General features: G+C 36.6%; 1 protein-coding gene and 1 non-coding gene across 2 annotated transcripts; both read left to right on the top strand.

Annotated features, from left to right (window-relative positions):
* The first annotated feature begins 511 nt into the window (after positions 1-511).
* Positions 512-27,490, top strand: LOC138709490 (uncharacterized). Its single transcript, XM_069840296.1, has 7 exons — positions 512-965; positions 1,101-1,667; positions 10,296-10,384; positions 14,277-14,433; positions 21,101-21,165; positions 21,274-21,343; positions 26,521-27,490. The coding sequence occupies exons 1-7, from the start codon at positions 660-662 to the stop codon at positions 26,710-26,712; spliced, it is 1,446 nt and encodes a 481-aa protein (XP_069696397.1). The 5' UTR covers positions 512-659; the 3' UTR covers positions 26,713-27,490.
* Positions 3,166-3,239, top strand: TRNAT-CGU (transfer RNA threonine (anticodon CGU)). Its single transcript has one exon. It is a non-coding gene; the product is annotated as a tRNA-Thr (tRNA).
* Position 27,491: the final 1 nt, after the last annotated feature.

Raw genomic sequence — 27,491 nt, 5'->3', positions numbered from 1 at the left:
ATTTAATTAATTATATTTATTTGCTATTAATTTCCGGATCCTCGTGATCAACCCTAATTAAGGACGAGTTCTCTCTCTCTCTCTCTCTCTCTCTCTCTCTCTCTCTCTCTCTCTCTCTCTCTCTCTCTTCAATAAAACTTTATTCTAAATCAATGCCGCAATTCTGTGCGTTCCTGCATACTGAAGGATGCACTAGAAGGAATGGTAAACGGAAGAAATTAGACAACATTAAGATAAATGGATTATATGCGGAGACTAAGATGAAGGCGGAAAATAGGGAAGATTGGAGAATGCTGGGTTTGACCTTGGGCAGAATACCCTGAATGAATCCATTGGAGTACCTAATTTTGCTAGTCCTCAAAACGGTTCGAGGACGTAGTTCATAACGTCATCACCAGATGTCACGGTGAAAAATCGAAGCTGCAACTAACATTGCCAACATAAAGTATGCAAATGAAATACGACAGGCCAACCTATGAAAATGAAATTCAACATACCGACCTTGGATACGTTAATTTCCTGTGGTGTACTATACTACAGATTATGAAAATCACAACGAAATGGCACATACAAGCGCGGAAAAATAATTTTTACAAGTAGCAGGCTGTTTCATAGCAGGAGAAGACAAGTCAAGAAAGAAGAATATCGATACTATCTCGATGTGTACGATTGCTCAAAACTCGACTTCTCAGTTAGAAGAGATCGTTCTTCAATTCAGGTCGTCTTGCTCTGGTGTAACAAGGTGGTCATGGCGAATATATATTTTGCATAATTTAAGATACGAATTCGAACGCATTATATTTTTAATGTGCTCTGGAAGGCTTGGAATGGCGATTTGCTTAAGAACAGTTTCCAATAAACTTAAACCCATAAATAAGTTTGTTCCATCTCGTAAGCATGTGGGGCTGGCACATCTTCAAAGACGAATTCCACAGCACATATCAAAATCACAGTTTTTAGAAGAAGTAAGTGATAACGATTTATAAGGATTAAATTGTTTGTGTAGTAACCATAACATTTGTAAGACATTTTAATAATGACATGTCAAATTTTAGTAACTTGTGATTACCATACATAACCTAAATTACTGATCTTTTCAGTTCTTGGGGTCTCGATGTATGGCAAGTGCGCCAATGACTTCAGTGAAGAAATCACCTAATTCAGGTCTGCCGCAATGGTGTACTCACTCCATATCTTCAAGTAATTTTGAAGAGTTCAATGGGATATGTGAGGAGACCGCAACTGAATCTGCAATGTGTAGGCTAGTAAATAAAAGTAAAGATAGTTGTCAGGCAGTGGTACTTCATCAAAATGTAAATTCAAGTATATCAGACGTTTGTCGGTTATCAGAATCAACATTACATTGTTTTAATCCCTTGGAAGTAGGCGTTAAGCCATTTGAAATGACACCAGATGACATCATCCTTTGGAATGAAAAGGACAGTACAGAAATTATGGACATAGAGACAGAAAATACTTTATTTTCAAAGTTCGCATCTGGGATCCATGTGAAGGACGAAAAAGTGATAATGCTCTCAGATTTTGAGAAACAAATGATACTCTTGGCAGATGCAAACAGTAGTAAAATGTCGGACTCTCAGAGAGGATCAGATAAGAGACCATCAAAAGAACAACTTGACAAAGTTTTCAATGTTTTGAGAGTAACGGTAAGTAAGCAGTCTGTAGAAAGACTCATAGTATAGTGTGTTTTCAAGTTTCTAGTTTGTAGAAGTATTACTCGTGCTTAACATTTAGCTCAGCATCGACGCACTAAGATTTTTTCAGTTATTTAAAAATGTTGATTTTGGTAGGAAATGTAATTCGACGTAATATTATTGCTGCTTACTCTGCTCTTTTTCTTGTTCTTTCAGTTTCCTTTGTATGCAAATATTGTGGTAGGGCTACACTGTTATTAAATGCGTTGGCTATTTGAGATAAAATAAATACATGTGTGGAAATTGAGGAGTAGTATGAGGGATATTTTAAAAGATTTTAATTGCTCATGTTAGGCCTACATCATTGTGCAGAGTGTTACAATATTGAGTGATATGATGATAAAACATTTAGTTGAGAATTAGATTTGCTAACAGTTTCAAAATTTATAGGAATTTAGATAATTTGTGGGAAAGCTTTAGTAGGTAACTGCAAACAATTTATCTTAAAAAAAGAGCAGATTTGTCTGTGTTTGTCAAATGCGTATCATCACGCTTACGAAAAGGCACTTTTCAGTGCTAACAATTTATTTTGTATTAAAGGTTTTATTAATTTGTCCTACAGAATAATATCTGTAATAGTGATAATTAATATTTGAGGAGAAAAATTCGCTCCGGCGCCGGAGATCGAACCCGGGTCTCTTGGTTCTAAGGCCGTGTCTCAAAGCTCAAGTCCATACTACACACTAGTGACTAGCAACTAGATGACTTGTAAACTACACACTAGGGAGCTTTGAACATGTATGCTTAAAACATGGCCTTCTTCATTGACTATTTTTCTAAAAACCATGACATCACGGTGCAGCACTGAATTAAGAAGGCAGTGTCCTAATGCAGTTTCATTACGACTTATGTGGAAAAGATAAGGGTTTAATATATTACAATAATGTTTAAAACATTGTACAGAAGGAACTAACAATGTCAGTGTTCAAAGTTAATGTGTTATTCTACACTATATTTACATTAGTTCAATTCCAAAGCATTTTAAAATTTCATAACCCCAATTGCTGATGAGGTATCCATGTTTGTTTAGTGAACAAGTCAACAATCAAGCAAGCATTTTCGTTTACTTGCTACTACGGACTTGATTGCTATGCACTATGTAGCTTTGGATCATAACTTCTGACGTCACATCCGGCTATTTAGTCAACAATCTAGTTCACTTCAGCTGAAAATGTAGCTTTGAGACACGGCCTAAGTATCAAAAGCTCTGACCACTGAGCTATGCCGAATTCAATTCTCAGCACCTTCCTCCCTCATTGCATATTTCTGTACAGATTACTGTGCACTTAACTGCGGAATCCCGGCCAAACAGTCACTCAGTTGAGTGCGTCCTGTGTATAATAGCAGTTGACTTGGACATAAAAAACGTCAACGTATATGCCTAACTTGGGGACCGGCCACAAAAGGAAACACTGAGGGAGGAAGGTTCGGTCCGGTGCTGAGGATTGAATTCGGCGTAGCTCAGTGGTCAGAGCGCTTGGTACGTAGAACCAAGAGACCCGGGTTCGATCCCTGGCGCCGGAGCGAATTTTTCTCCTCAAATATTAATTTATTTTGTGTTCACAATGTTGAAATTTTGAGGTTGGAGGAGAAAGAAGGTAACTGTGTCCTGGAGTTCATCGTACTTAATTTGTTCAGGAGTTTAGAAATGAATGCTGTATATAGAGATGATTGGTTTCCAATTCTACTTTTCTTTTATTATATTTCTGTTGGTGAGTGACCAGTAAATTTCTAATGGTTTATCTTGGTCGTGGATGTCCGAGTATTAAAAAGATTGCAAACTTCTGTTATCTCTCTCTCTCCTCTTGCTGCAAACTGTGATGTTGCACAGAGGCGGAGATATAATACTAGATCTGTACCACTTGGGTGTGTTCAACCCATTTGATATCTTGCCTTCCAGTATAGATCATTAAAGTTTTTGGTTACTTGAAACCTATTTTTCAATTTCTTACATACTGAAAGGTGGTGTCTGTCCATTCTCGGCCCTTGTTTACTGTATATCGGGTGATTCTATGACGTTGTTACAAATTTTTAGGAGTGGTAGAGGTGATCAATATGAACAATTTACATATAACTTACCAGTAGAAACCCATGTCCGGAAACATATGTTTAATAGTTACAAGCCTTGATAGGCATATGTAGCCAGCTAGCATCGAACTCGGTCATCTTTTGGAAGTTTTGTTACAGATTCCCTATTCCTGCAAATGTTGGTGAATATATTTTAACTTATAAAGCCTTGCAGTTTTCTTTCATTTCCATTTGCCCTTCCATAAATAAAATGCATATCAGCAAGTTCTCTTAACGTGAATCTTCCCAAGTTAATAAGAAATTAAATAAATCAAAATTATTATTTTTACGTATTGCTCAAGCTAAATAAAGCTAACATCATATAAGAAGGATAGCTACATTATAAATTGAGATGAGGTTTGAGTGTATAAGCCATGTGTTCTATTTCAGATGGTTATTTTAATGCACACTGTAAATAAGGTTTATGTTTATTCCCATGAACTTTGCAATGTTTACAAAATCACCATGGCAATATCATTGCATACATTGAAGGAAACAAAATTATTTTTTACCATGATCCTTCAATGTTACTTATAAGTAGACCATTATAACCTTGCACATGACAGTTTAGCGTAAGAATGTTGGTAGAGATGAGACATTGCCACAATGACCACTTACTACAAAACAGCTGACTTAACGCAGAGTTTGCTATTCTGCTCCATTAATTCAAAAGGTATTATTATGTAACTCTGTTCTTTATTGCTATGCTCTTAGAGAGGTCTAAAGTTTTTTATGTCTGCTGTATTGAATTATCTGCAGGAATGGATGGACGCCCAAATATGCGGGCAAATTCCTTCTCCTGCACGTAAAATTGACGAGTCATTTGCAGCAATTCTGACGCCTGACTACGCAAGGATTCTCACTAATTGAGTTACCATTTAACGCCTTTTTTTTATGACTTGTCACAACAGTGCTACAAATTATTTTTAACTTTATAACATTAACACACAAATTACGTACGTGAAAGGAACATTATATAACATAAGAAAACCGACAATGCAGCAGCGCTCCGTGGGGCAGTATGAGCAGCTAATGGAAAATGCTACGTTCTGATTGGTTCAGAAGACTGCCACACAGCATTCTTCAATTTTTTCATAGGAAAGGTTCCCAACCCAAAGTGCAGCTGTCAAGTGCAAGGTTACAACAGCCTGGGTATTGCCGGTTAGCACACACACAACGTTCTGTAATTAGCAAACGAAAAGTTTCCTGACATGGGTTTCTTTATTTCAAATCATCCGTCCTCAAGTGAGGTTGACCACTGGGATCTGGAATTAACAAACATAAAAGATAAAGGGAAATGAAATGAGCAAAATAAAGATTCGATTTGTACATTAAAACAAAAATTTACGTATTATTTCAATGTACCGAAGTACATATGATATTTCCATGCAGATATTCTGCGTCATCATAAGATAAAAGAGTAATGGAACGGAGAAAAATTCCCCCGGCGCCGGGATTTGAACCCGGGTTTTCAGCTCTACGTGCTGATGCTTTATCCACTAAGCCACACCGGATACAACCCCGACGTCGGACAGAATTGTCTCTGATTGAGTTCCAACTCTTGGGTTCCCTCTAGTGGCCGCCCTCTGCACTACGTCATAGATGTCTATGAACATAGGACCGAAGTCCACACATGTGCTGAGGTGCACTCGTTATGAGTGACTAGTTGGCCGGGATCCGACGAAGTGATTTAAGATGGCACTTATTCTGTCGGATCCCGGCCAACTAGTCACTCATAACGAGTGCACCTCAGCACATGTGTGGACTTCGGTCCTATGTTCATAGACATCTATGACGTAGTGCAGAGGAACCCAAGAGTTGGAACTCAATCAGAGACAATTCTGTCCGATGTTGGGGTTGTATCCGGTGTGGCTTAGTGGATAAAGCGTCAGCACGTAAAGCTGAAAACCCGGGTTCAAATCCCGGTGCCGGGGGGGAATTTTTCTCCGTTCCATTACTCTTTCATCGTAAAATTTACGTGTTAACATATAGATGATGGTGTAGAATTTGAAGAGAGGTCTTCAGAATTTCCATTACAATCTTCTGAACGTCACAAAAAAGAAATTTGAAAGGATTTAAGGATGTCACATGTAAATTTTGGTAAACAACTCCTCGCTCCAAATAGTAAACCTGTAACATCCCAGTTGTAAAGCGAAATGCCATATTTTTCACTGTGGTATGGAAGATAAGGTACATATTTAGCTCGCTTGTCATCATTTATCTGCAGTGCTTGATTCGTGTCTCTTTCAAAGCAATTCGTAGGGTCTAAGACCATCGCTTTCTGGGTTCTTCTATTGATGGCAATTATATCGACTCTTCTATGAGAATCATCTTCAGACACACAATGAATCTCCTCACGTACTTCCCATCCTCTGTCTCTTAGCAGGTTGGCAATTGCTGCACGGGCACGATGGTGTCTGTTGTTACGCAGTAGCTCTCCCTTCTTACAGAACCCCAGTACATGGCCAAGTGTTTCAGTCTCGCTGCAACAAGAATGATGTTGTCTATAATCCCTAGAAGTTCCTAACGAAGTTACAGAATCATTCTGTATAGAGATACAGATCAGTATTGAGGTTGCTGAAAATGTTTTTCTATCTGATTGTGAGTCTTTAAATCAGTATTTTTGCAGCTCCACAATATTTTTTGTATACTTTGCAAAATCAGAATGTAAAATAACTATGATGAAGAAGGTAAGATCTGGCAACATTTGTTCCTCTGTTGTCAGATTTGTTGCCATTTATGCATGTACTGGTCATATGCAGAATGAGTAATGTATAGTGATCCGTATTGAAAATGAGACACCTGAAAAGTTAAAACATCATTCCTGCTACCCTTCATATGCGAAAGCTCTATACACATAGAGTTTGAAGGAATTTGAGAGTATTTTATGCAGTGTATTATATGAGCAGTAAAAAGAAGCAAACTCCTGAGTGAACGCCCAGCTCATTGCAAAGATGTATAGCAAACAGTCTAAGAATGACAGTGAATATACATTTTTCGAATCTATTATACTATTATTATTTCAATAAATTTTCAGATACGGTATTTTTTCTCAGTTTTTTATTGTGCCAGAATATACAGCAGTCTGTGAGGAAAATTGGAGTCACAGAAGATGATGATCAAGATATAGATCGTTGGAGGGAGTTAATAAATGAAAGGAAAAAGTAAAGCATGGCTGTAATGTTATCTTGCTCTGTAATGAAGAATATTCTCATTGTGCTTTGTTTTAAGGAATTTCTTAAAAAACAAAATAGCTCAAAGAAATTGACATCTTTAGAGACATAAGTATATGTAAAAATAACGAAACCACAAGTAGGCTTGTCTTTGCTCGCATTCTGACTTGCATAGAATTTATTAATTCCTATGAAATTTCAAGGGCCAGTTCTTCCCAGGTTTCAATGATGCTGTCCCTTAAGTAATTTTGAGTGTCAGGTGGATGATTTCCCGAATTACTTCTGCACCTCTTTTTGTTTTAATCCCTTGGAAGTAGATGTTAAGCCATTTGAAATGACACCAGATGACGTCATCCTTTGGAATGAAAAGGACAGTACAGAAATTATGGACATAGAGACAGAAAATACTGTATTTTCAAAGTTCGTGTCCGGGATCCATGTGAAGGACGAAAAAGTGATAATGCTGTCAGATTTTGAGAAGCAAATGATACTTTTGCTACCCATGCATATTCCAAGGGATAGAATTAATCTTAACCCTCAGTAGCATAGTTGGTATAGCGCTGGCCTTCTATGGTCGAGGTTGCGGGTTCGATCCCGGCCGAGGTCGATGGCATTTAAGTGTGTTTAAATGCTCATGTCAGTAGATTTACTGGCATGTAAAAGAACTCCTGCGGGACAAAAATTTTGGCACACCGGCGACGCTGATATAACCTTAGCGTTACAAAAACTATAATTTAATTTTTTTATAATTAATCCTTAAGCAGTTATGCCTAACTTTGTAACATTAAGAGTAACACAGGGTGTTGCTGACACCAAAATATAATAGGTTCTTATAGGCTACTTTTTTAGTGGACAATTAAAATATCGCTCTTTTTTTATTTATACAACTATATGAAATACTTTAATACCGTCCACACCTGTGGAGTAATGGTCAGCGCGTCTGGCTGCGAAACCAGGTGGCCCGGGTTCGAATCCCGATCGGGGCAAGTTACCTGGTTGAGGTTTTTTCCGGGGTTTTCCCTCAACCCAATACGAGCAAATGCTGGGTAACTTTCGGTGCTGGACCCCGGACTCATTTCACCGGCATTATCACCTTCATATCATTCAGACGCTAAATAACCTAGATGTTGATACAGCATCGTAAAATAGCCCAATGAAATAAATAAATACTTTAATACCTATCACAATGTTATAGTTAATGTACAGTAATGGTAATATTTCAATATTCGTTCACAAGTCTATTCACTCTTAATCATAATTTACTTTTTATCTTCCTTTCTACACCACATTCTTGATTTTTCTGTGCGAACAGTCACTACTTAACATTCATTAATATTATTTGTTACACAAGTATGGTCAGTTTAGTCACTGTCCACCATTTACAATAGCAGCATTGTTGTAACACTTCGTCACCCCACATTACTTAAACTGTTATTATCTCGGGTATGCGAATTCCGATTTCAAACATGTTTACGGTTATTGTTGCCTTACCAAGTCTAAGAAAGGTACTGAAAGTTTCAGAAGTACAGACTTACTCAATATGTAGTTAACAGCTCCGTATATGTGACTGGGGTGTTAACAACACCCCGCTTGACTACTTAAGAGTTAAAAAATCAAGATTTCAGTGTAAAATAAGGTAATTTCCTAGAAGACGGGCAAAATCCAACATGGCTGACGAAAACTACCAAAAAACGTTCTGCCAACTATGAAGCTCAAATGTCACCAAACATCACACAATCGAAGATGGAAAATGAAATATATATCCATATTTTAGAGATGAACAAGCCCTCCAAAAAATTAAAATATATTTAATTTTTCATCTTTGATTTTTTTGGCTTTTGGTGGCATTCGAACTTCATAGTTGACAGTACTTTTCTGGCAGTTTTCGTCCGCACTTTACTCCCAAAAACCACTAAAACACAAAACATAATAATTTATAATCTTATCAAATAAAATTCAATTCCCATTGATGTCTTCAATGACAACCACTTCACTTCCAATATATGACACAGGCTTTAAGGCAATCTAAACAAACTATGCAGGCAACAAAGCACTAAATCAACACTTTGTCGTACAGTCAACTTCGCATATATAAACCATGTATTTACACAAAATGAAATTCTCTTCGAACACTCATTACACCTTAGCGTATACAGAAAATTCAGTAAATAATTCCTTGGAACCACAGAAACAGTTTTCTCCTCAACATTCAACACAATTCTTATTCACCAGCGAAAGAACTAAACCAAAATCGACACAAAATTTAATACTCTGTTCTAAGTTCACACATCTTTCACAAATATCATAAAAAAACAAACTTTCAATAGCTTTAGCCATCAGACACGACATAACACCACTCACGTCAAACAACCAAAAACAACTGACACCGTCATTATCCATTCAAAATTAATGAAAATTCTAGAACAAGTAACAACTATAACCAATCAAATTAAAAGAAAATCACGGCGACACCTAGTATAAAAAACCTAGAACTAACATATAAAAGTCACTAAAAGATCACTAACATTTAACTCTGAAATAAAAAGGTTGGTAATGCTTACTACATTCAACCAAGTGCCCGTCTTCTATAAAATTACCTAAAATAAATGTTGAAATGTTGTATACATCTTGAATGGTGAATAATTGAGCGTGTACTTCCATGCCACATAATGGAACTCGGATTATTGAATTATTCTAAGTTAGAAGAGCTCTGTGGTGTCTCAGGCTCATTGACTAGGGAGATGTTAATGACGAAAAACGAATCGAGTTTGGGTTGTTCCCCACTCATGTTCTGCTCAAGATTAGTTTTTTTATAAATTCCAGATTATGAGCAGTGAGAGTGTCGAGGTTTTCACGAATATGAGACACCTTAGATTTCTTCACCAGTTGGTCTATGTCTTCATTTGAATTATTCTAATCTTTTTCTCTTTTGAGCACTTTCTGTAGTATTTCCTCAATTGAGAACACCTGGTAATCTGCGTTTGCCTCAATTTTCATCCAGTGAATCCTGAATATCACCTAACCTTACAAAAAAAAAAAAAAGGGGGGAAAATAGTAATAATCAGACCTGAATCGAGACAGAACTTGTTAAAACCTTGCTACCTGCATTGGTTTTACTTATTTGTGATCCTTTATTTTCGAAATCTGTTACATTGGGGTTATTTTAAGCAAAAATTGACTGTATTCTGATTGTCAGAAGCTAAATGATAACCAGAAAACAAGAGATGGAATATTGTAAAAAATAGTGTTATCTTTGAAGTAGAATAAAATAATTTCCTTTCATAATGTCATATGTTGTAGCCTGAATTATGTGGGGTATATGTTTCATTTGTTTTTTCAGCTCCCAAATTTGTTTATACAACCATTGGACTACACCATATATCATCAGGATCTCGTTTTTGAGAACAATATAAGAGGCACAAGAACCGTGTAAGTATTCTAACATATCATTCATGCTTTATTTTATTTAATTGAGTATTTAATAAAGAACATTTAGAAATAAGCAAAAATATTTTATGCTCGACCATGCCGGAATGTAGTAATTATACACCTGGTAGCAGTCCTTTAATGCATGTCATTAAAGTACACTTACTCATTAAAGTTCAGGTTTTCGATTATTCTCGGATATGCAATCGAAAGACAACTAGGGAAACGTCACGGAGGCTGGAAATTCAATACTGTCGCAGAGGGTTATGTTCTGTTACTATAATAATTAGCGTTAATTGTAAATAATATTGAAATAAATTCAATTTGTCATCTTGTTTTTCAATGTCGAATTCAATTTCAAGGTTATATCAAGATTAATTTTTATCTTACTCTCTAGATTATATCAAGGTCGTCGACATTCGTTTCCCGGAAAAAATCAATACTTTCGCGTCTGCGCACATCTCACAATTTATGAGGTAGGCTATTGCACTCACATAACAATAACATGAATACTTATGAATAATTTCAAGTTAGAAATATGGTCGAGCATAAAAAGTCGTATGAAACTTGCCTATAATGGTAATTAAGACGCTTGTATGAAAATTATGAAACTTGCTTGCGTTTATAGTAGAAAAGTTTTCCGGGCTATGAGGCCGTGGCCTGTTGGTTGTGAGACCAAACGTTTCGTTCACTGCTGCGGTGAACATCTTCAGTGGTGTCTATTGCTGGTGCGGCTGGTTCTACTGCGTGTGCCGATTACAGTCTGCGCTGGCTGCATCGTTGTATATATAGTGCGGGAGGGGTGGGGGGCTTGCTGTTGTCGCCTCGGTCTGCGCTCGAATGTGCTTCGCGGGCGGGTTTGCTGTTTTCCACGCGCTCCGCGTCCGAGGTTGTGTTGTTTAATTGTGCTACGCGGGCGGGTTTGATGTTGGTTTTCCTTAATGCCGGATACCAGGCCTTGTTAACCTTGAGGCCTTCTTCTTTTCGATTGAAATTGTGTTGGTTTTCCTTAATGCCGGATACCAGGCCTTGTTAACCTTGAGGCCTTCTTCTTTTCGATTGAAATTGTGTTGGTTTTCCTTAATGCCGGATACCAGGCCTTGTTAACCTTGAGGCCTTCTTCTTTTCGATTGAAATTGTAGCACAATTAAACAACACAACCTCGGACGCGGAGCATGTGGAAAACAGCAAACCCGCCCGCGAAGCACATTCGAGCGCGGACCGAGGCGACAACAGCAAGCCCCCCCCTCCCGCACTATATATACAACGATGCAGCCAGCGCAGACTGTAATCGGCACACGCAGTAGAACCAGCCGCACCAGCAATAGACACCACTGAAGATGTTCACCGCAGCAGTGAACGAAACGTTTGGTCTCACAACCAACAGGCCACGGCCTCATAGCCCGGAAAACTTTTCTACTATTGACGCCGGCCGTGAAAGCCTACACTCCAATATTGCTTGCGTTTGTTTCATAAACATCCTCGCGTCTTAATTACTATCATTATAGGCTCGTTGCATAATGTACTATTATACTGAGGTAGGGTTGCCAAGTTTTTTTTTTTTTTTTTGGAGGAAATACGGGAGACTAAGGAATCGACAAAATTTCACATAGAAAATTGGCAAATTATTCCGTTCAGTTACTAAAAAACGACTTTATTCTACACTTCGGCAGCTAGGCTTAAATCAAGAGTATTTTGAGACAGATTTTGTTTCGTGTAATAGTTGAAGTTGCCTGCAGTTTGCAGCTCTGATTTCAATAGATATGCTGTGCTCCTGTTTCGAACATCTGTTCTATTATTGTCCATGAGATAAAACACCCTCTTTGTATGAGCATTTCTAAATGATTTGTTTAGAACAAACTAGCCAGTTTTTACAAATTTATAACATTGATATTACTTAATTTTAAACAGGTAAGCACTGATTTTTATTGTAATTGTAAATTTAATATTAATTGTAATAAATTGTATTCTTCATATTGTAATTGTAATACCCTGGTAGAGGGAAAGAGAAGGCCTGAAGGCCTTATCTCTACCAGGTTAAATAAATAAATACTACTACTACATTACAATCCATTTCTGGCAAGCATTACCTTCTACAGAGATAGCTCATATTGAAGCATCTCTTGAACAACAAAATTCATCATTCACGGCAAAATCAAATGTTTAGAATACGGTAATGATGTTTACCTTGTACAGAAATAAGAGAGAAAAATATGGGAGCTGGGAGAATGTTAAAAGTTAGGGGAAAATACAGGAAATGCAGGAGAGTTGGCAACCCTATACTGAGAAGTTACATATACTTACAAGGGAAGGGTTTCGGCTCGAACAGGAATTTTTGGTTAAAAATTTGTACATAGGCTTACCTCACAAAGGTGATGAAGACCGTAAAAGCATTCATTTGTGTAACTCTCCGTTTGGTTGGTATCGGTCAAGACACTGCTTTAAAAATATACATGAGGATTCTCTATAAAATGCTTGAAACAGCATGGAGCAGAGCAATAAGCACAACACGCAGAAGCAACACCTGAACAATCTTCTGAACCACACTCCAGTGCTGAACAATCAAATGCCACCTGAATTACATTTTTGAAGTACGAGACTTGTTCACGATTCACGTAACCAGCTGACTGCCAGGAATACTGAAGCATAGGGCGGTATACTGGAGCAGACAACTGGTTATGAATAACAGAGTGCATTTTCATTATAAACACTCGATTTCCCAAGTTAAGTTCTGGATTCCCAGCAAGAGTCCTTATGCAATCTGTTATCCTCCGAGCATATATTTTGCATTGTCTAAGGAAATAGATAGTCAGAGGCTGGATATATTTAGATTTTTTAGATGGAATGATCATACATTCCATGCCCTAACTTTGGAATGATTCATTTTTTAAGGTTGTGTCCTTGTGCGCATTAAATGACTCACACAACAGTGTACATTTTTGATTAGCTGCAATATTTTCAGACAGAACGTTGGAGAAAAATGTTCTTAAATGGGCTTTAGACACTAGCTTCTAGGCTAGGCTAGGCTTACGGACAAGGTCCCAGTGCTCTCCCACCCCTCAACTTGTACAGTGCTCTAACAGACAAACCACACATTACACAAACGAATGCTTTTGGGAGCTTTACAGAGATTTAAAGATGGGCCTGTAAACAAATTTTGGATATGAAATTCCTGTTCGAGCTGAAACCCTTCCCTTGTTAGAGGTTTATCAACTCTTGGTTACAGACCCAAAAAGAACATGGCCTTATTACTTTCTAAACTAGTAGGGCCTAGTAAGTTGTGGATTTAAATTTTAGCACGATCCACTAGACAGTAATTTAGATAAGAATAATTTAATAACTTTTCCATCATAGTCTGGAAATTAATCTTATATGTGCAGCTTATAGGGCATACATAAATTATGTGCCATAAATTTCTGTTGGAAGATGTATACTTTTTGTCAATGGCTGTGATTCTTGCATGATAGAACACCTCCCTATTTTCTTCACATCTGTTAACATTTAAACCAGACTCCAACTAGATTGGAGAAGTCCATTTAATTGACATTCATGGTCATCTGACTTCACTTCCGTGGATTTTGAGCAAGTAACTTTAAAGAGGTTGTTGTCTTTAAAATCACTGAATGAATAGGGAATACTTGTCAGTAGGTACTAGTAGGTTTTTAAACAATATGTGCTTCTCTGTGATGAAGGATTAAGTTAGTGTAGAATTGAGTTGAAACCATATTATACAATAAGAGATACAGTCTTATTTTTCGTGACGGGATGTTCATGTGAAAATAAAATTGCTTTTCACACATTCTAATTTTTTGAGACAGGTTTTCCTTTAAAAATGATTGAGAATTTGAATGAAATATTTCCTAGAGAAATGTGCTATGTTTCCTTGTTGTTACAGCGGTCTCTATCACTACGTGAAACAGGTAGCCCTATTACGAACTGTTGGTCATCTGAAATTTGCATATGTGAAATTCGAGATTTTGAAAATTACGATGCATCCTGAGGATGACACTGTGAGAATTCGCTGGCGAATTAGAGGCATCTCAGGTTTGAAGGTATGGACATAATTTCTGTTAATTGTTTTGAGAATTAAAAAAGTGAGAGGAAGTACCATTTTCAAGTCATATTTTCCATGTTTTCAAGTAACAAAAGATACATTTATATAATATTTATTATTATCACTGCCCATTTCATCTTCGTTGTAGTTCTCTTTCCTGTTTATGTACTACTTTAAATAACTTGACTTTACGACCGAAACTAAAGGAAAGTGACTGAGATGATTGGGAGGAAGAAGCTTGAGGAGGCCAGGGCTCGATATGGGCTGTAGGGCCATATGATGATTATTATGATTGGGATGATTATGACGCGTTACATGATGTGATATGTTACAACTATAGACAGACATTTCAAGTCATGAAAATTATCTGTTTAAGAATGTGACAAAGCCTAATGTTCTTGATAGATTATCCTTATTTCATGTTTATGTACACTATGATATCTATTCCAGTAACATAATTATCTTAAAATGATTGCTGTTTGTACATGCCGCTTTCATTAACCTATTAGGAAAATTTACATAATTTCTCTAAAATAAATATTTAACTAGAGTAAGCGCAAGAAGAGCTTGCCACGGAAAGCTGCGCGAACTTTCGGAAACGTTCGGGTGCACTCGACCTCACTTCGATTCGATTGGCAGTTCTCAGTCATCTGCTGGCTTGATGTTTCGAGTGAGATTTATCACAGCGTATGTAACGTAACCTAAACCTAGTTGCAGAGTAACTAGTAACATAACATTGTTGAAAATACAGAAGCACGAATTCTTTTACATATAAAATCAGTGAATGAAATTACAAAGATGTTATAAGAAATATGTGATCGTGTAATAATTGATATTTGACATTGTAATAAAATACTAATAACTAATACTATGTGATTTTATTAAAATGTTCCGATAACTAGCATGGTACTATGGTCGGTTTGTTTTAATCTGTATATTCTCCTTCGTTACGAGCGGAGCCTGTTTCGTTTTTCATACATTTATAAACGTTATAAATGTTGTTGTTTTCTAATGCCAGGCGTTTGACAATAAAGTCATTTGACCTCTTGCACTCCAATATTTTTCAAAGATATTATCATGGTCAGCCACTGAAGCACAGATTTTGAGGTGTTCCGAATATTATCTGAGAGTATATTGGCTAGTTCAGTCTTCTTAGCTGATGTTTTACCGCTAGCATTCAATTGTAAGATGTTTAGTTGATTCTGTACCATTAAAGTAGTTCCCGCCCGGATATCTGATTGGGGGACTATTTTACCTCTGGATAATTTTACCTTAATGGTATTCATTCATATTGGAGTGAAAATGGCAAGTTGTAGCCGATTTAAGTGAACACCATATTTTAACGTTTTGGTGGCTATTTCATTCACACACACCCCCAGAATGTCTGGAGAACCACACCTGCTGTTGGTCGACGGGTCCATTGGACCTAGCTGGGAGATCTTGTTGATCACCAGCTTTCCCTCCTTAAGTCACTGGAGGATGATTTTAGTGCCATAGCAGGTCAGCACTAGGAACAGAAAAGTAGAAAGGGGAGGAAGGAGAGGGAAATGAACCCTAGGCCTAGAATGCTCTAATGCCGTCGGGGTCGAAGAAAGTAAGAGTTCAGTCAGAGGACTGGATAGGAAAGGGTAAAGAGGGAATTAGGTATTGAATAGAGAAAAATTATACCAAATTTTAGTCATTAACTCATCAAGCTGACCAGTGCTAATTGATGAGTAGCCCCTCCCTTTAGTTCAGATTGTAAAATTATGCTTACTAATAGCTACACCACGGGAAGGTAGGGATGGGACATTGGGTATTTGTCCAGGTTGGTTCCTTAAAGCCTTCAGTGGGAAGGATTAATGGCTCTCCCCCCCGAATCCGATAGATACTCTTTTGCAGCCTTATTTCTAAACGTCATTGACATAGTGACACACCTCAAAACAAGTGTGAAAAAATATCAAAATATTAATCTCATTCCATGCTGTCATCAGTACCTTCAAAACTGAATATCATTTTATAGAAAGACATTGAGAGGCAGGGGCGGACGTAGGATTTTTTTTCGGGGAGGGATTTGAGGAGATAGTAAAAATGGAGTAATGAGAAATAAGTTTATATACTCACAATTTGTTTCCGAGTCACGAACATTTATAAGTTGGCCTGAGTAGCGTAGTCGGTATAGCCTTCTGTGCTCGAAGTTGCTGGTTCTATCCCAACCCAGCTCGATGGCATTTAAGTGTGTTTAAATGCGACGGGCCTCATATCAATCGATTTACTGGCATGTAAAAGAAGTCCTGAGGGAAAAAATTCCGGCACACCGGCGATGCTGATATAACCTCGGCAATTGCGAGCGTTGTTAAATAAACCATAATGTTAACATTTACTGCAATACAAAAACAATAACAGAATGACATTTACAGAAGGACGCGACGAGGCTTCTTAGACATTTCATCCAGTACTTCATGAGCTTAAATGTTATAAATAATTCCTTAGTTTGACTGTGTAACGTTTCATTAGCACTTCCTAATTTAGAGCCAACGGGGGCATTGTTAAGTACATAGAATGTTATACAGAACTCTGTTATTTAACAAGCACACTTTGAACTACATAAAACTACTGATATCAGGGATAAAACGCAGAATATGTAACGCACACGCTGGCTTGTACCCGCTCTGCACAGCAACACTCCACGATACGAACAGCTCAAGACCGCGCTTTCGAATGCGCCCTGTAATCAGCATTAGGTGATTCATAGCAGCCCTGTAACGAGCATGACGGCACGAGGACCGAATATCGTTCTCTGTGCATCAGTCAAATGGGCAAGCTTTCTTTGCGCTTCCTCTACTACTCTACAGATATGTAACTACATTATTAACTTTCTTTTTATTTTGTTATGGAAATCTTGGTCTTTATGCAGCATTTCGAGCCAAAATGTCCCCCACTACTATGAAGACTGCTTGGTGGGTGGGAATGATGCAAGTCCCGACATTATGCTGCTCGCTAGTATGGTAGATTGTCACAGCATTCATTGCGTCTCTGTTGTGCGTGGTTGTGTTGTGATGTACAGTAGTACGCATTTTTATATGCAAGACTTTCGTGAAATATAGTGGAGAACGTGTTGCTGCAAATTCAGACGTTTTCCCAATGGTTCTGTGCCAAATAAGAAAACAATATACAGACTCATAAAGAAATTTAATGAAGCAGGTTCGGTTCATAATAAGAAACATCGAGTGAATAAACGGGTCTTAACTGAGGAAACTTTAGATGAAATAGGTTTCTGATTAGAACGAAGCCCTCAGAAATCTTTGCGCAGATTAGTCCAGGAAGTAGGGGTGTCAAAAACCTCAATTCAACACACCAGTGGACCCCACTTTAGTATTTTCAGTGACAAATCATAGTTCCAACTCTGTGCCTATGTAAATAAACAAAACAATAGATATTGGAGTGCCGAAAACCTACATAACATTTTGGAACTGCTATTACATGATCAGAAGATAGTTTCAATCAATCGGTCAATCAATTTAGGGCATTTCAAAACCTAAGAGGTTCGCCATTCATCTCTGTTCTCTGCATCTTCTTGTCGTCCTCCCACTGTACAAAGATTATCATATACAACGGAGACGAGGTCTACCAAGAGGTCTGTACATCTTGGAGAAGAGTCGAAAGCTTTTCGTAGAAGAGAGTCTTCATCACGCCGTAGAACGTGTCCAAGCCAACATAGTCTTCGACTTTTTATTAAGGCTATTATGTCCGGATCTTTATAAATATCCCTTAGTTCCCTATTGTTCAAAATTCTGCATGTGTTATTTTCTTGAATGGGACCAAAAATCTTCCCCAAGATTTTGTTCTCAAAAGTAAAAAGGGATTTTGTTGTTGTTTTTTTTTTTTTTCTTTTGTTAATATCAAAGTTTCTCAGCAATATAGGAGAGTTGGTAGGATTATTGTTTTATAGCATCTTAATTTTGATAATCTAGAAAGGAGTTTGGAACTAAGCAATTTATGAAAGGAGTAGTGACACTTATTTGCTGTAACCAGTCTATGTTCAATTTCTTTCCCAAATAAGCCTGTTTCATTAATTATACTTCCTAAGTATTTAAATGGAAATATAAAAATTGGAAATTTATGTTTTGAAGAAGTGGAGAAATTCAAATATCTGGGAGCAACAGTAACAAATATAAATGATACTCGGGAAGAAATTAAACACAGAATAAATATGGGAAATCCTGTTATTATTCGGTTGACAAACTTTTATCATCCAGTCTGCTGTCAAAAAATGTGAAAGTTAGAATTTATAAAACAGTTATATTACCGGTTGTTCTTTATGGTTGTGAAACTTGGACTCTCACTTTGAGAGAGGAACATAGGTTAAGGGTGTTTGAGAATAAGGTTCTTAGGAAAATATTTGGGGCTAAGAGGGATGAAGTTACAGGAGAATGGAGAAAGTTACACAACGCAGAACTGCACACATTGTATTCTTCACCTGACTTAATTAGGAACATTAAATCCAGACGTTTCAGATTGACAGGGCATGTAGCACGTATGGGCGAATCCAGAAATGCATATAGAGTGTTAGTTGGGAGGCCGGAGGGAAAAAGACCTTTAGGGAGGCCGAGACGTAGATGGGAAGATAATATTAAAATGGATTTGAGGGAGGTGAGATATGATGATAGAGAATGGATTAATCTTGCTAAGGATAGGGACCAATGGCGGGCTTATGTGAGGGTGGCAATGAACCTCCAGGTTTCTTAAAAGCCAGTAAGTAAGTATTTAAATTCAGTAACTTTTTGAAACTCCCAATCATCTATTATAAGTGACCCTCCAGAAGATAGTTTGTGGTATTTTAATATAAGAGTTTTATTTGCCACAAATTATGGTCACCGTTTGGCAGGAGACAGGTGACCTGTATAGCATGCGGAGTCCGTGCGACCACAGGTAGTGAGTGGACATCTTGATTTGAATGCTCTGTAGTATAAATTATTATACAAAATTTACTTTACTCCCTGCAACTTATGACAATGTGGTGTGTGGGTGGGATTTTGTATCACTCACTGCAGTGCAGAATGCATTTCCTCAGTTAATCCACTTCACAGTGAGAAATGCGTAAAACATTTGAAAAGTAATAAGAAGTAAAATCCACTCTCTGTCCAGGATTATGGTAATCAGAATTTTAGATTCTGAGTAAGTATTTTTAAAATTTAAATTCGAGATGAAATAAAGAAAAGATTACAAAGTAAATGATGACAGTTTATTAATTATTTAACAAATACAGCATGCTTCATTTATTCAAATAAGCAGTTTTAAAGAAAATTAAATTTAATAACTGACAAAGATGTAACCTTAAAAATGTTTTCTTAATAAAAGAACATGTAATGTTTGAAATCGGGTTTAAAAATGAGCAATATAAAATAAAATGGTAGGTATATAACTGACATATTATACGTGCACATACACAGGAGATTGCTACATAAGAGTTGTGAATTCTCGAAATCTGGATTGTCAGGTAGTCCGGATTTTCGAACTTGTACTGTCCAAGATATCTTTGAATTTGCATCCTTGGAGGAAATTTTTTTCTTAAAGTGTATTACGTTGTTACAATAACTGTATTTTTCTTAAGGTTTTGTAGTTCTTTTTCATATAATGAGTGGCATGTAGTTACTCTTTATAAAGGTAAAGGTATCCCCGTAACATGCCATGAAGGCACTTGGGGAGCATGGAGGTAGAGCCCCATGCTTTCCATGGCCTTGACACTAGAATGAGGTGGTGTGGTCAGCACCACGCTCTGACCGCCTTTTACCCCTGGGAAAGACCCGGTACTCAATTTTATAGGAGGCTGAGTGAACCTCGAGGCCGTTCTGAAAGTTTGGCAATTAGAAAAAATCCTGTCACCACCTGAGATCGAACCACAGACCTTCCAGTCTGTAGCCAGCTGCTCTACCAACAGAGCTATCTGGCCGCCTAGTTACTCTTTATAGACGGATGTATGAACTTCCATTGTCTCTCAATAATTTAGCCTTCTATGAACATACATTTTTGTATCCTGATTGAAAGAATTCATGAACATATTTTAGATTCTATAACACTAACAAGGTTTAATATAGCGATCATGAAAGTCGTAACTTGATTTTTTGACTACTGCTGTATAAGTAGATCCATTCAATTGGACTGGATGTGTATAGTTGTATCTTAAATTTGTCATATTTTTGAAGTGTGACACTTGAAATTATTCTCTACCATAATCTGACAATTAAGTGGTTACCAGAAGCATGGGGAAACTACTGAATTTTGAAGAAATTTGTCGTGATTTACGAGTATTCAAAATTTAAAAGTCCTAATAAAAAAAGGACAGCAGTTTTCTTCAAAATTTGTGGCACTGGACTCGTGTGGAAGACTCTTTAGAACCTTATTATACGAAAGAAAATTTTTCACTTGTAGTGAACTTCAGTGTCATACTATATGTAATTTAATTAATCTCAGGTAAATATGTGACAAATATTGATTCATGCAAAAATTATGATTAATTTACAAAAGTATTACGTTTTTTATTCTGTATTTTCTTTTTAATATCTTCCAGCATTATAGTACGATAGAATTCAATCTACTCTGTTGGCATTGGGTAAATATTTAATCATTTTGGATCTTTGTGTTATCATTTTGTGTGTTTCTTTGTTTGTTCTTTTATATTTCAGGTTCTGTTTATGTTCTGGAAATATAAACTATGGAAGCCTAGAGAAATACTTGATGATCAAGAATCGTAAGTCATTTTCTTTTTTCTGTATAGTACTGATTATTCTGTAAATGTAAAATATATACTATCTCAGTTTAACAGGTATCTAATTAATGCTTTTTCTCTTGTTTCAAGCTGGTATGATGGCTTTTCTACTTTCCATATTGGAGGAGATGGATTAGTGTACAAACATGTTGCTGATAAGGTAATGTTTTATAGGGATAAATGCATTAAGTACGTTATTATGAAATAGTGTTTTTAAATGATTGTATTAATTAATTGAATGAATAGTATTCACATGAGTACTTTTATTTCTTAATATTCGGCAACACAAGCATTGCAAGACTTAAAAGATGCCTTCGTGTTGTAGGCTCTGCCTCCCAACTACACTGTGAACTTAGTAGCAATGTGTCTTAAGTGTATTGTTCCCAGATTTTATATAAAAAACAATGTAGGATAGTAAAAATAGCTACAAAGAGTAACGGTTTCTAAAACCGAAGAAACACAAACCAAATGTGATGAGAAATTACTAAATCAAGCCGACATTCTAGGAAAGAAAGGCACTAAAATTTAACAAAAACAAAACTATAATTTTTCATATTTTTCAATAAAACAAGGTATTAAAAATAATTATCACCACGGCATGGCGCGTCCTCAGGTTGCTGATCGAGGAGACAGCCTCCAGATATGGAGGGTAGCTGTGAATATATTGAATAAGCAGTCGTGGACAGCCGATAAGGGGTGATCCTCCAGCTTGGGGGTTGGGCGAAGGGCTAACAACCCATCACCGTAAAAAACAGCTTGTTACGAATCCTTCAAATAAGCCTCAGAATGGGACTGATTCTCTGGCACGACCACAGCAAAGGAATAAGGTTTTGAGATTTGGTATTTGGAATGTTACAAGTCTATATAGAACAGGAGGGGTAACATTAGTAGCAAAAGAACTAGCTAGATATAGAATAGACTTCGTGGGAGTACAGGAGGTTAGGTTAGATGGGAACGGCTTAACGCAAATAGGAGATTACTTGTTGTATTATGGGGAAGGAAACGATAATCACCAATTAGGAACAGGATTCTTTATTCATAAAAGAGTAAAATCAGCAGTAAAAAAGGTCGAATTTATCAGTGATAGGTTATCATATTTAGTACTTAAGGGTAGATGGTGCAACATCATAGTTATAAATGCTCACGCCCCTACAGAAGAGAAAGACGACCATATAACGGATAGCTTCTATGAGGAATTGGAACAGACTTTTGATCAGTTACCTAGATATCACATGAAAATTTTATTGGGGGATTTCAACGCTAAAGTAGGACGGGAGGATATTTTTAAACCGACTATTGGAAAAGAGAGCCTACACGTAACTAGTACTGACAATGGAGTTAGGTTAGTCAACTTTGCCACATCGAAAAATTTAATTGTCAAAAGTACAACATTCCCCCATAAGGATATACATAAATATACTTGGACTTCTCCAGATGGATTGACACACAACCAGATAGATCACATCTTGATAGATAAACGAAGACATACTAGTATAGTAGATATTCGAACCTTCAGGGGGGCAGACTGTAATTCTGACCATTATTTGGTAATTGGAGAACTAAGAGAAAGACTATCAGTAGCCAAGCGAGTAGAGCAAGAAGTTAATATTAGAAGATTCAATATTCCGAAATTAAAGGACGAGGAAACTAAGCAAAATTATCAGGTCGAAATTTCAAATAGGTTTGCCGTATTAGCAAGTTCCGACGAAGTTGAGGAAGAGTTAGATGTTAATAGCGTGTGGGAAAATATCCGAGATAATATCAAAATTGCAGCTGAACAGAGCATAGGTTATTATGAAACTAAGAAAAAGAAACCGTGGTTTGATGAAGATTGTTGCATGGTAGTAGAAAGAAGGAAACAGGCAAAACTGAAATTCTTACAGGATCCAATTGAGGCGAATAGAGATAATTATTTCAATAAAAGACAGGAAGTAAATCGTACGCTTAGGAATAAAAAGAGAGATTACTTGAAGGAAAAACTGAATGAGGTAGAAACAAATAGTAAAAATAAAAACATTAGAGATTTATGTAAGGGCATAAAGGAATTCAAGAATGGAAATCAGGCAAGGTTAAACGTGATCAAGGATGAGAATGGTGACTTGCTTGCAGACGCCCATTCAATCCTGAACAGATGGAAAAAGTATTTTGGACAACTCCTAAATATACATAGGCCAAATAGAAATGATCGGGACGAAATTCAAATACAAACTGCTGAGCCATTTATACCCGAACCCACACTTTCTGAAGTCGAAATTGCGATAGAAAATCTGAAAAATTATAAGTCTGCAGGTATCGACCAAATTCCAGCAGAATTTATACAAGAGGGTGGAAGCGCATTAACTAACGAAATTTATAAGCTTGTACTTGCTATTTGGGAAAAGGAAATTGTACCAGAACAATGGAAGGAGTCCATAATCGTACCTATCTTTAAGAAGAGGGACAAGACTAACTGTAGTAACTTTCGAGGAATATCACTTTTGTTGACGTCGTACAAAATTTTGTCCAATATTCTTTTGAGAAGGTTAACTCCATATGTAGATGAAATTATTGGGGATCATCAGTGTGGTTTTAGGCATAATAGATCAACTATTGACCAGAAATTTTGTATTTGACAGATAATGGAGAAAAAAAAAGGAGTATAAGGGTACAGTGCATCAGTTATTCATAGATTTCAAAAAGGCATATGACTCGGTTAAGAGAGAAGTTTTATATGATATCCTTATTGAATTTGGTATTCCCAAGAAACTAGTTCGATTAATTAAAATGTGTCTCAGTGAAACGTACAGCAGAGTTCGTATAGGTCAGTTTCTGTCAGATGCGTTTCCAATTCACTGTGGGCTAAAGCAAGGAGATGCACTATCACCTTTACTTTTTAACTTTGTTCTAGAGTATGCCATTAGGAAAGTCCAGGATAACAGAGAGGGCTTGGAATTGAACGGGTTACATCAGCTGCTTGTCTATGCGGATGACGTGAATATGTTAGGAGAAAATCCACAAACAATTAGGGAAAACACGGGAATTTTCCTGGAAGCAAGTAAAGAGATAGGTTTGGAAGTAAATCCCGAAAAGACAAAGTATATGATTATGTCTCGTGACCAGAATATTGTACGAAATGGAAATATAAAAGTTGAAAATTTATCTTTTGAAGAGGTGGAGAAATTGAAATATCTTGGAGCAACAGTAACAAATATAAATGATATTCGGGAGGAAATTAAACACAGAATAAATATGGGAAATGCCTGTTATTATTCGGTTGAGAAGCTTTTATCATCGAGTCTGCTGTCAAAAAATCTGAAAGTTAGAATTTATAAAACCGTTATATTATCGGTTGTTGTTTATGGTTGTGAAACTTGGACTCTCATTTTGAGAGAGGAACATAGGTTAAGGGTGTTTGAGAATAAGGTGCTTAGGAAAATATTTGGGGCTAAGAGGGATGAAGTTACAGGAGAATGGAGAAAGTTACGCAACACAGAACTGCACGCATTGTATTCTTCACCTGACATAATTAGGAACATTAAATCCAGACGTTTGAGATGGGCAGGGCATGTAGCACGTATGGGCGAATCCAGAAATGCATATAGAGTGTTAGTTGGGAGGCCGGAGTGAAAAAGGCCTTTGGGAAGGCCGAGACGTAGATGGGAGGATAATATTAAAATAGATTTGAGGGAGGTGGGATATGATGATAGAGACTGGATTAATCTTGGTCAGGATAGGGACCAATGGCGGGCTTATGTGAGGGCAGCAATGAACCTCCAGGTTCCTTAAAAGCCAGTAAGTAAGTAAGTATTAAAAATAATTATAATGTCCAAACATTAAATATTGCAGAAAATTTTCATTGGAAAAATTTAGTAGAAAGACCTTATTGAATTCCTGATCTTCCATGTGAATCAGCTATGACCATGTTCAGACACCTTACAGATCATGATTGTCTGGGTGAACATTTACATAGGACTGTCATCCTCTCTACTCCAAATTGTGCATTGCGTTCTCAAGAAGAATAAATGGATATGAATCATTTAACACACTAGAAGCACTAAAAAAAAAAAAAAGTCTTACATCTAAATACTGGGAAGCAAGAGAGAAGACTCGATTCCTGAGTCAAGAGCATTAGATACCTACCCTATTTACATTTAGTGTCATCCTCTGAGGACTTTAGTGCTGAGAGGAATGCGGTTCCAACTAGTCTTGCGCGGTACTGGAGTGGGAGGGGACAGTGACAGCGGCAGTCTGGAAGGAAGTACAATCATTCTGAAAACATTCGCCCAATTTACGAGAGCAGTATGCCTATTAGTTTTCTAACGTATTTTTGGCCAGATAGAGATACAACCATTCGTACTTACGTGTTCAGAGAAGGAAAGTATTGTAGAAATTTTTATTTATTTATTTATTATTTATTTATTATTCATTTATTTATTTACTACTTATTATTTATTTTGGTGAAGTTAAGGCCATCACACCACCAGAAATACAAATACAATAAAATAAATAAAAAGAAAAATCATAATACAACTACAATAATATAAATGAAAAGAAGAATCATACTATAAAATTTAGTGATTAGTAGAACTGAATTAAATTTGTAAAGTAATCAATTTAAATATACTGTACTGCTGAACTCACTTGAGAAGTATAACTATTTGCAAATCAAGATTTTCAGGTATAACTCCCTGTAAAGTTGATTTGAATAATTTCGAGGGAAAAATTGTTCCGGAACCGGGTATCGAACCCGGGACCTTTGGTTTAACGTACCAACGCTCTACCACTGAGCTACTCGGGAACTCTAACCGACACCGAGTAACCAAAGGTCCCGGGTTCGATACCCGGCTCCGGAACAATTTTTCCCTCTGAAATTATTCATTATAACTATTTGATTTTGTATTTTAAGATATCACCAAGAAATGATTTACACATGACATTATAGGAATCTGTTTTTCACAATACCAATCACACATATTCTATAATTCCAATAAAATAAAACCAAAAATTTTCCACAGCATGTTTCCTTAAAAATGACTTGTAACGGTGAAAATATTTATGAGTAATTCATATAATATTAACATAGCCAACAACAGGGAGAAGACTGAAGACTGCATATTTTTGGACGATTAATACTTCCCACTCCGCTCGGCTTAGCTGGGCTGTAGCAACAAAAGAATCTACCTGCAACCCCCCCCCCCCCCCCCCCCCCGCCGCACCGATGGCAAGAATACCTCAGGTCCCTGTGCTAAACTTGTCAGAGGAAGACAGTATTTATGCTTATTATATGCATTTATTTACATTTACATAAAGGAGTGGAAATCAATTTCTGGTAAGTGTAAACTTTTTCTGAATTTGTAGATGATGCCAGATGATGACAAAGTAACGGACGTGAAAAGGCCTGCTCTGGCAGCAAAATTGGCGCTGTGTATGGGTCTTCTGTCACGTCCTAGCACAGCAGATTTATCACCATTACTAGCAGCATTTAGCAGATTGGAGAAGAGTTCCCAGTGTCTCTCTGAAATGATGCTACCTTTGGAGAAAATAGAGTGAAACTTAATAGTAACAAAATTCTGTTAGGAGTGTGCAAGCTACAGATCTTCTTGTATAGCTATATAACTTCAGCTTATGTATGTGCATTTGTTAACATATACTATGCTTGCTTAAAAAAATATTTTGTTGTAATTGAACTACAGAGTGTACATGATATATTTTTAAAAATATATTTGTATTATTATTTAATAAAACTGTTATAATGTAATTATTAGAAAATATTTTTTAGAAAATCTTGCAGTCACATTTATTGACAAGCTGGATATCCAGTTTACAAAAATTGTTAAAATTTCCCGCAAGATTTAACAATTCTGTTAAATGAAAGATATGTTTATCACATCGGCTAGATTTTTAAACTGTAAAAGAGAGTTATTAAATTGAGAGAAATATTTTGGCCAAAATATATTTTTGTTTTATTCAACGATACTTGTATTTTTTCTAATTTCTTATGTTAGCACATATACTATTTCATATTACAATGATGCTACCTGATGTTGAGGGAGTTTGTAAGCATCACAGAGTTATCATTATTCTTTTCTTAAATTTATGTTTGATATGCAACAACATTTTCAAAAGATTATATTTTAAACAGTATTTGAAGTGCTAACTTACAGATATAAATAAAATATAAAACGAACATATTCACAAACACAAATATGTGTTACCATATTTTTGGAAAGTAACAGAAGCGATTAAAATAGATTTAATTTTGTAGTATGAAGGTATAAAAAATTCGGTACACTGTGTATTTATTTTAAACTATGGAATGATAGTTGAAT

Source organism: Periplaneta americana, chromosome 11 (assembly GCF_040183065.1).
Source record: "Periplaneta americana isolate PAMFEO1 chromosome 11, P.americana_PAMFEO1_priV1, whole genome shotgun sequence".
Taxonomy (NCBI): domain Eukaryota; kingdom Metazoa; phylum Arthropoda; class Insecta; order Blattodea; family Blattidae; genus Periplaneta; species Periplaneta americana.
The sequence above is the reverse complement of the archived record's forward strand: the minus strand, read 5'-3'. Positions and strand labels throughout refer to the sequence as shown.

Bases quoted from the DNA above. Each gene is read 5' to 3' on its own strand.
- LOC138709490 (XM_069840296.1), top strand. From the start codon at position 660: ATGTGTACGATTGCTCAAAACTCGACTTCTCAGTTAGAAGAGATCGTT. The intron at 966-1,100 runs GTAAGTGATAAC...TGATCTTTTCAG, and splicing joins AATCACAGTTTTTAGAAGAA to TTCTTGGGGTCTCGATGTAT. The intron at 21,166-21,273 runs GTAAGTCATTTT...TCTTGTTTCAAG, and splicing joins ATACTTGATGATCAAGAATC to CTGGTATGATGGCTTTTCTA.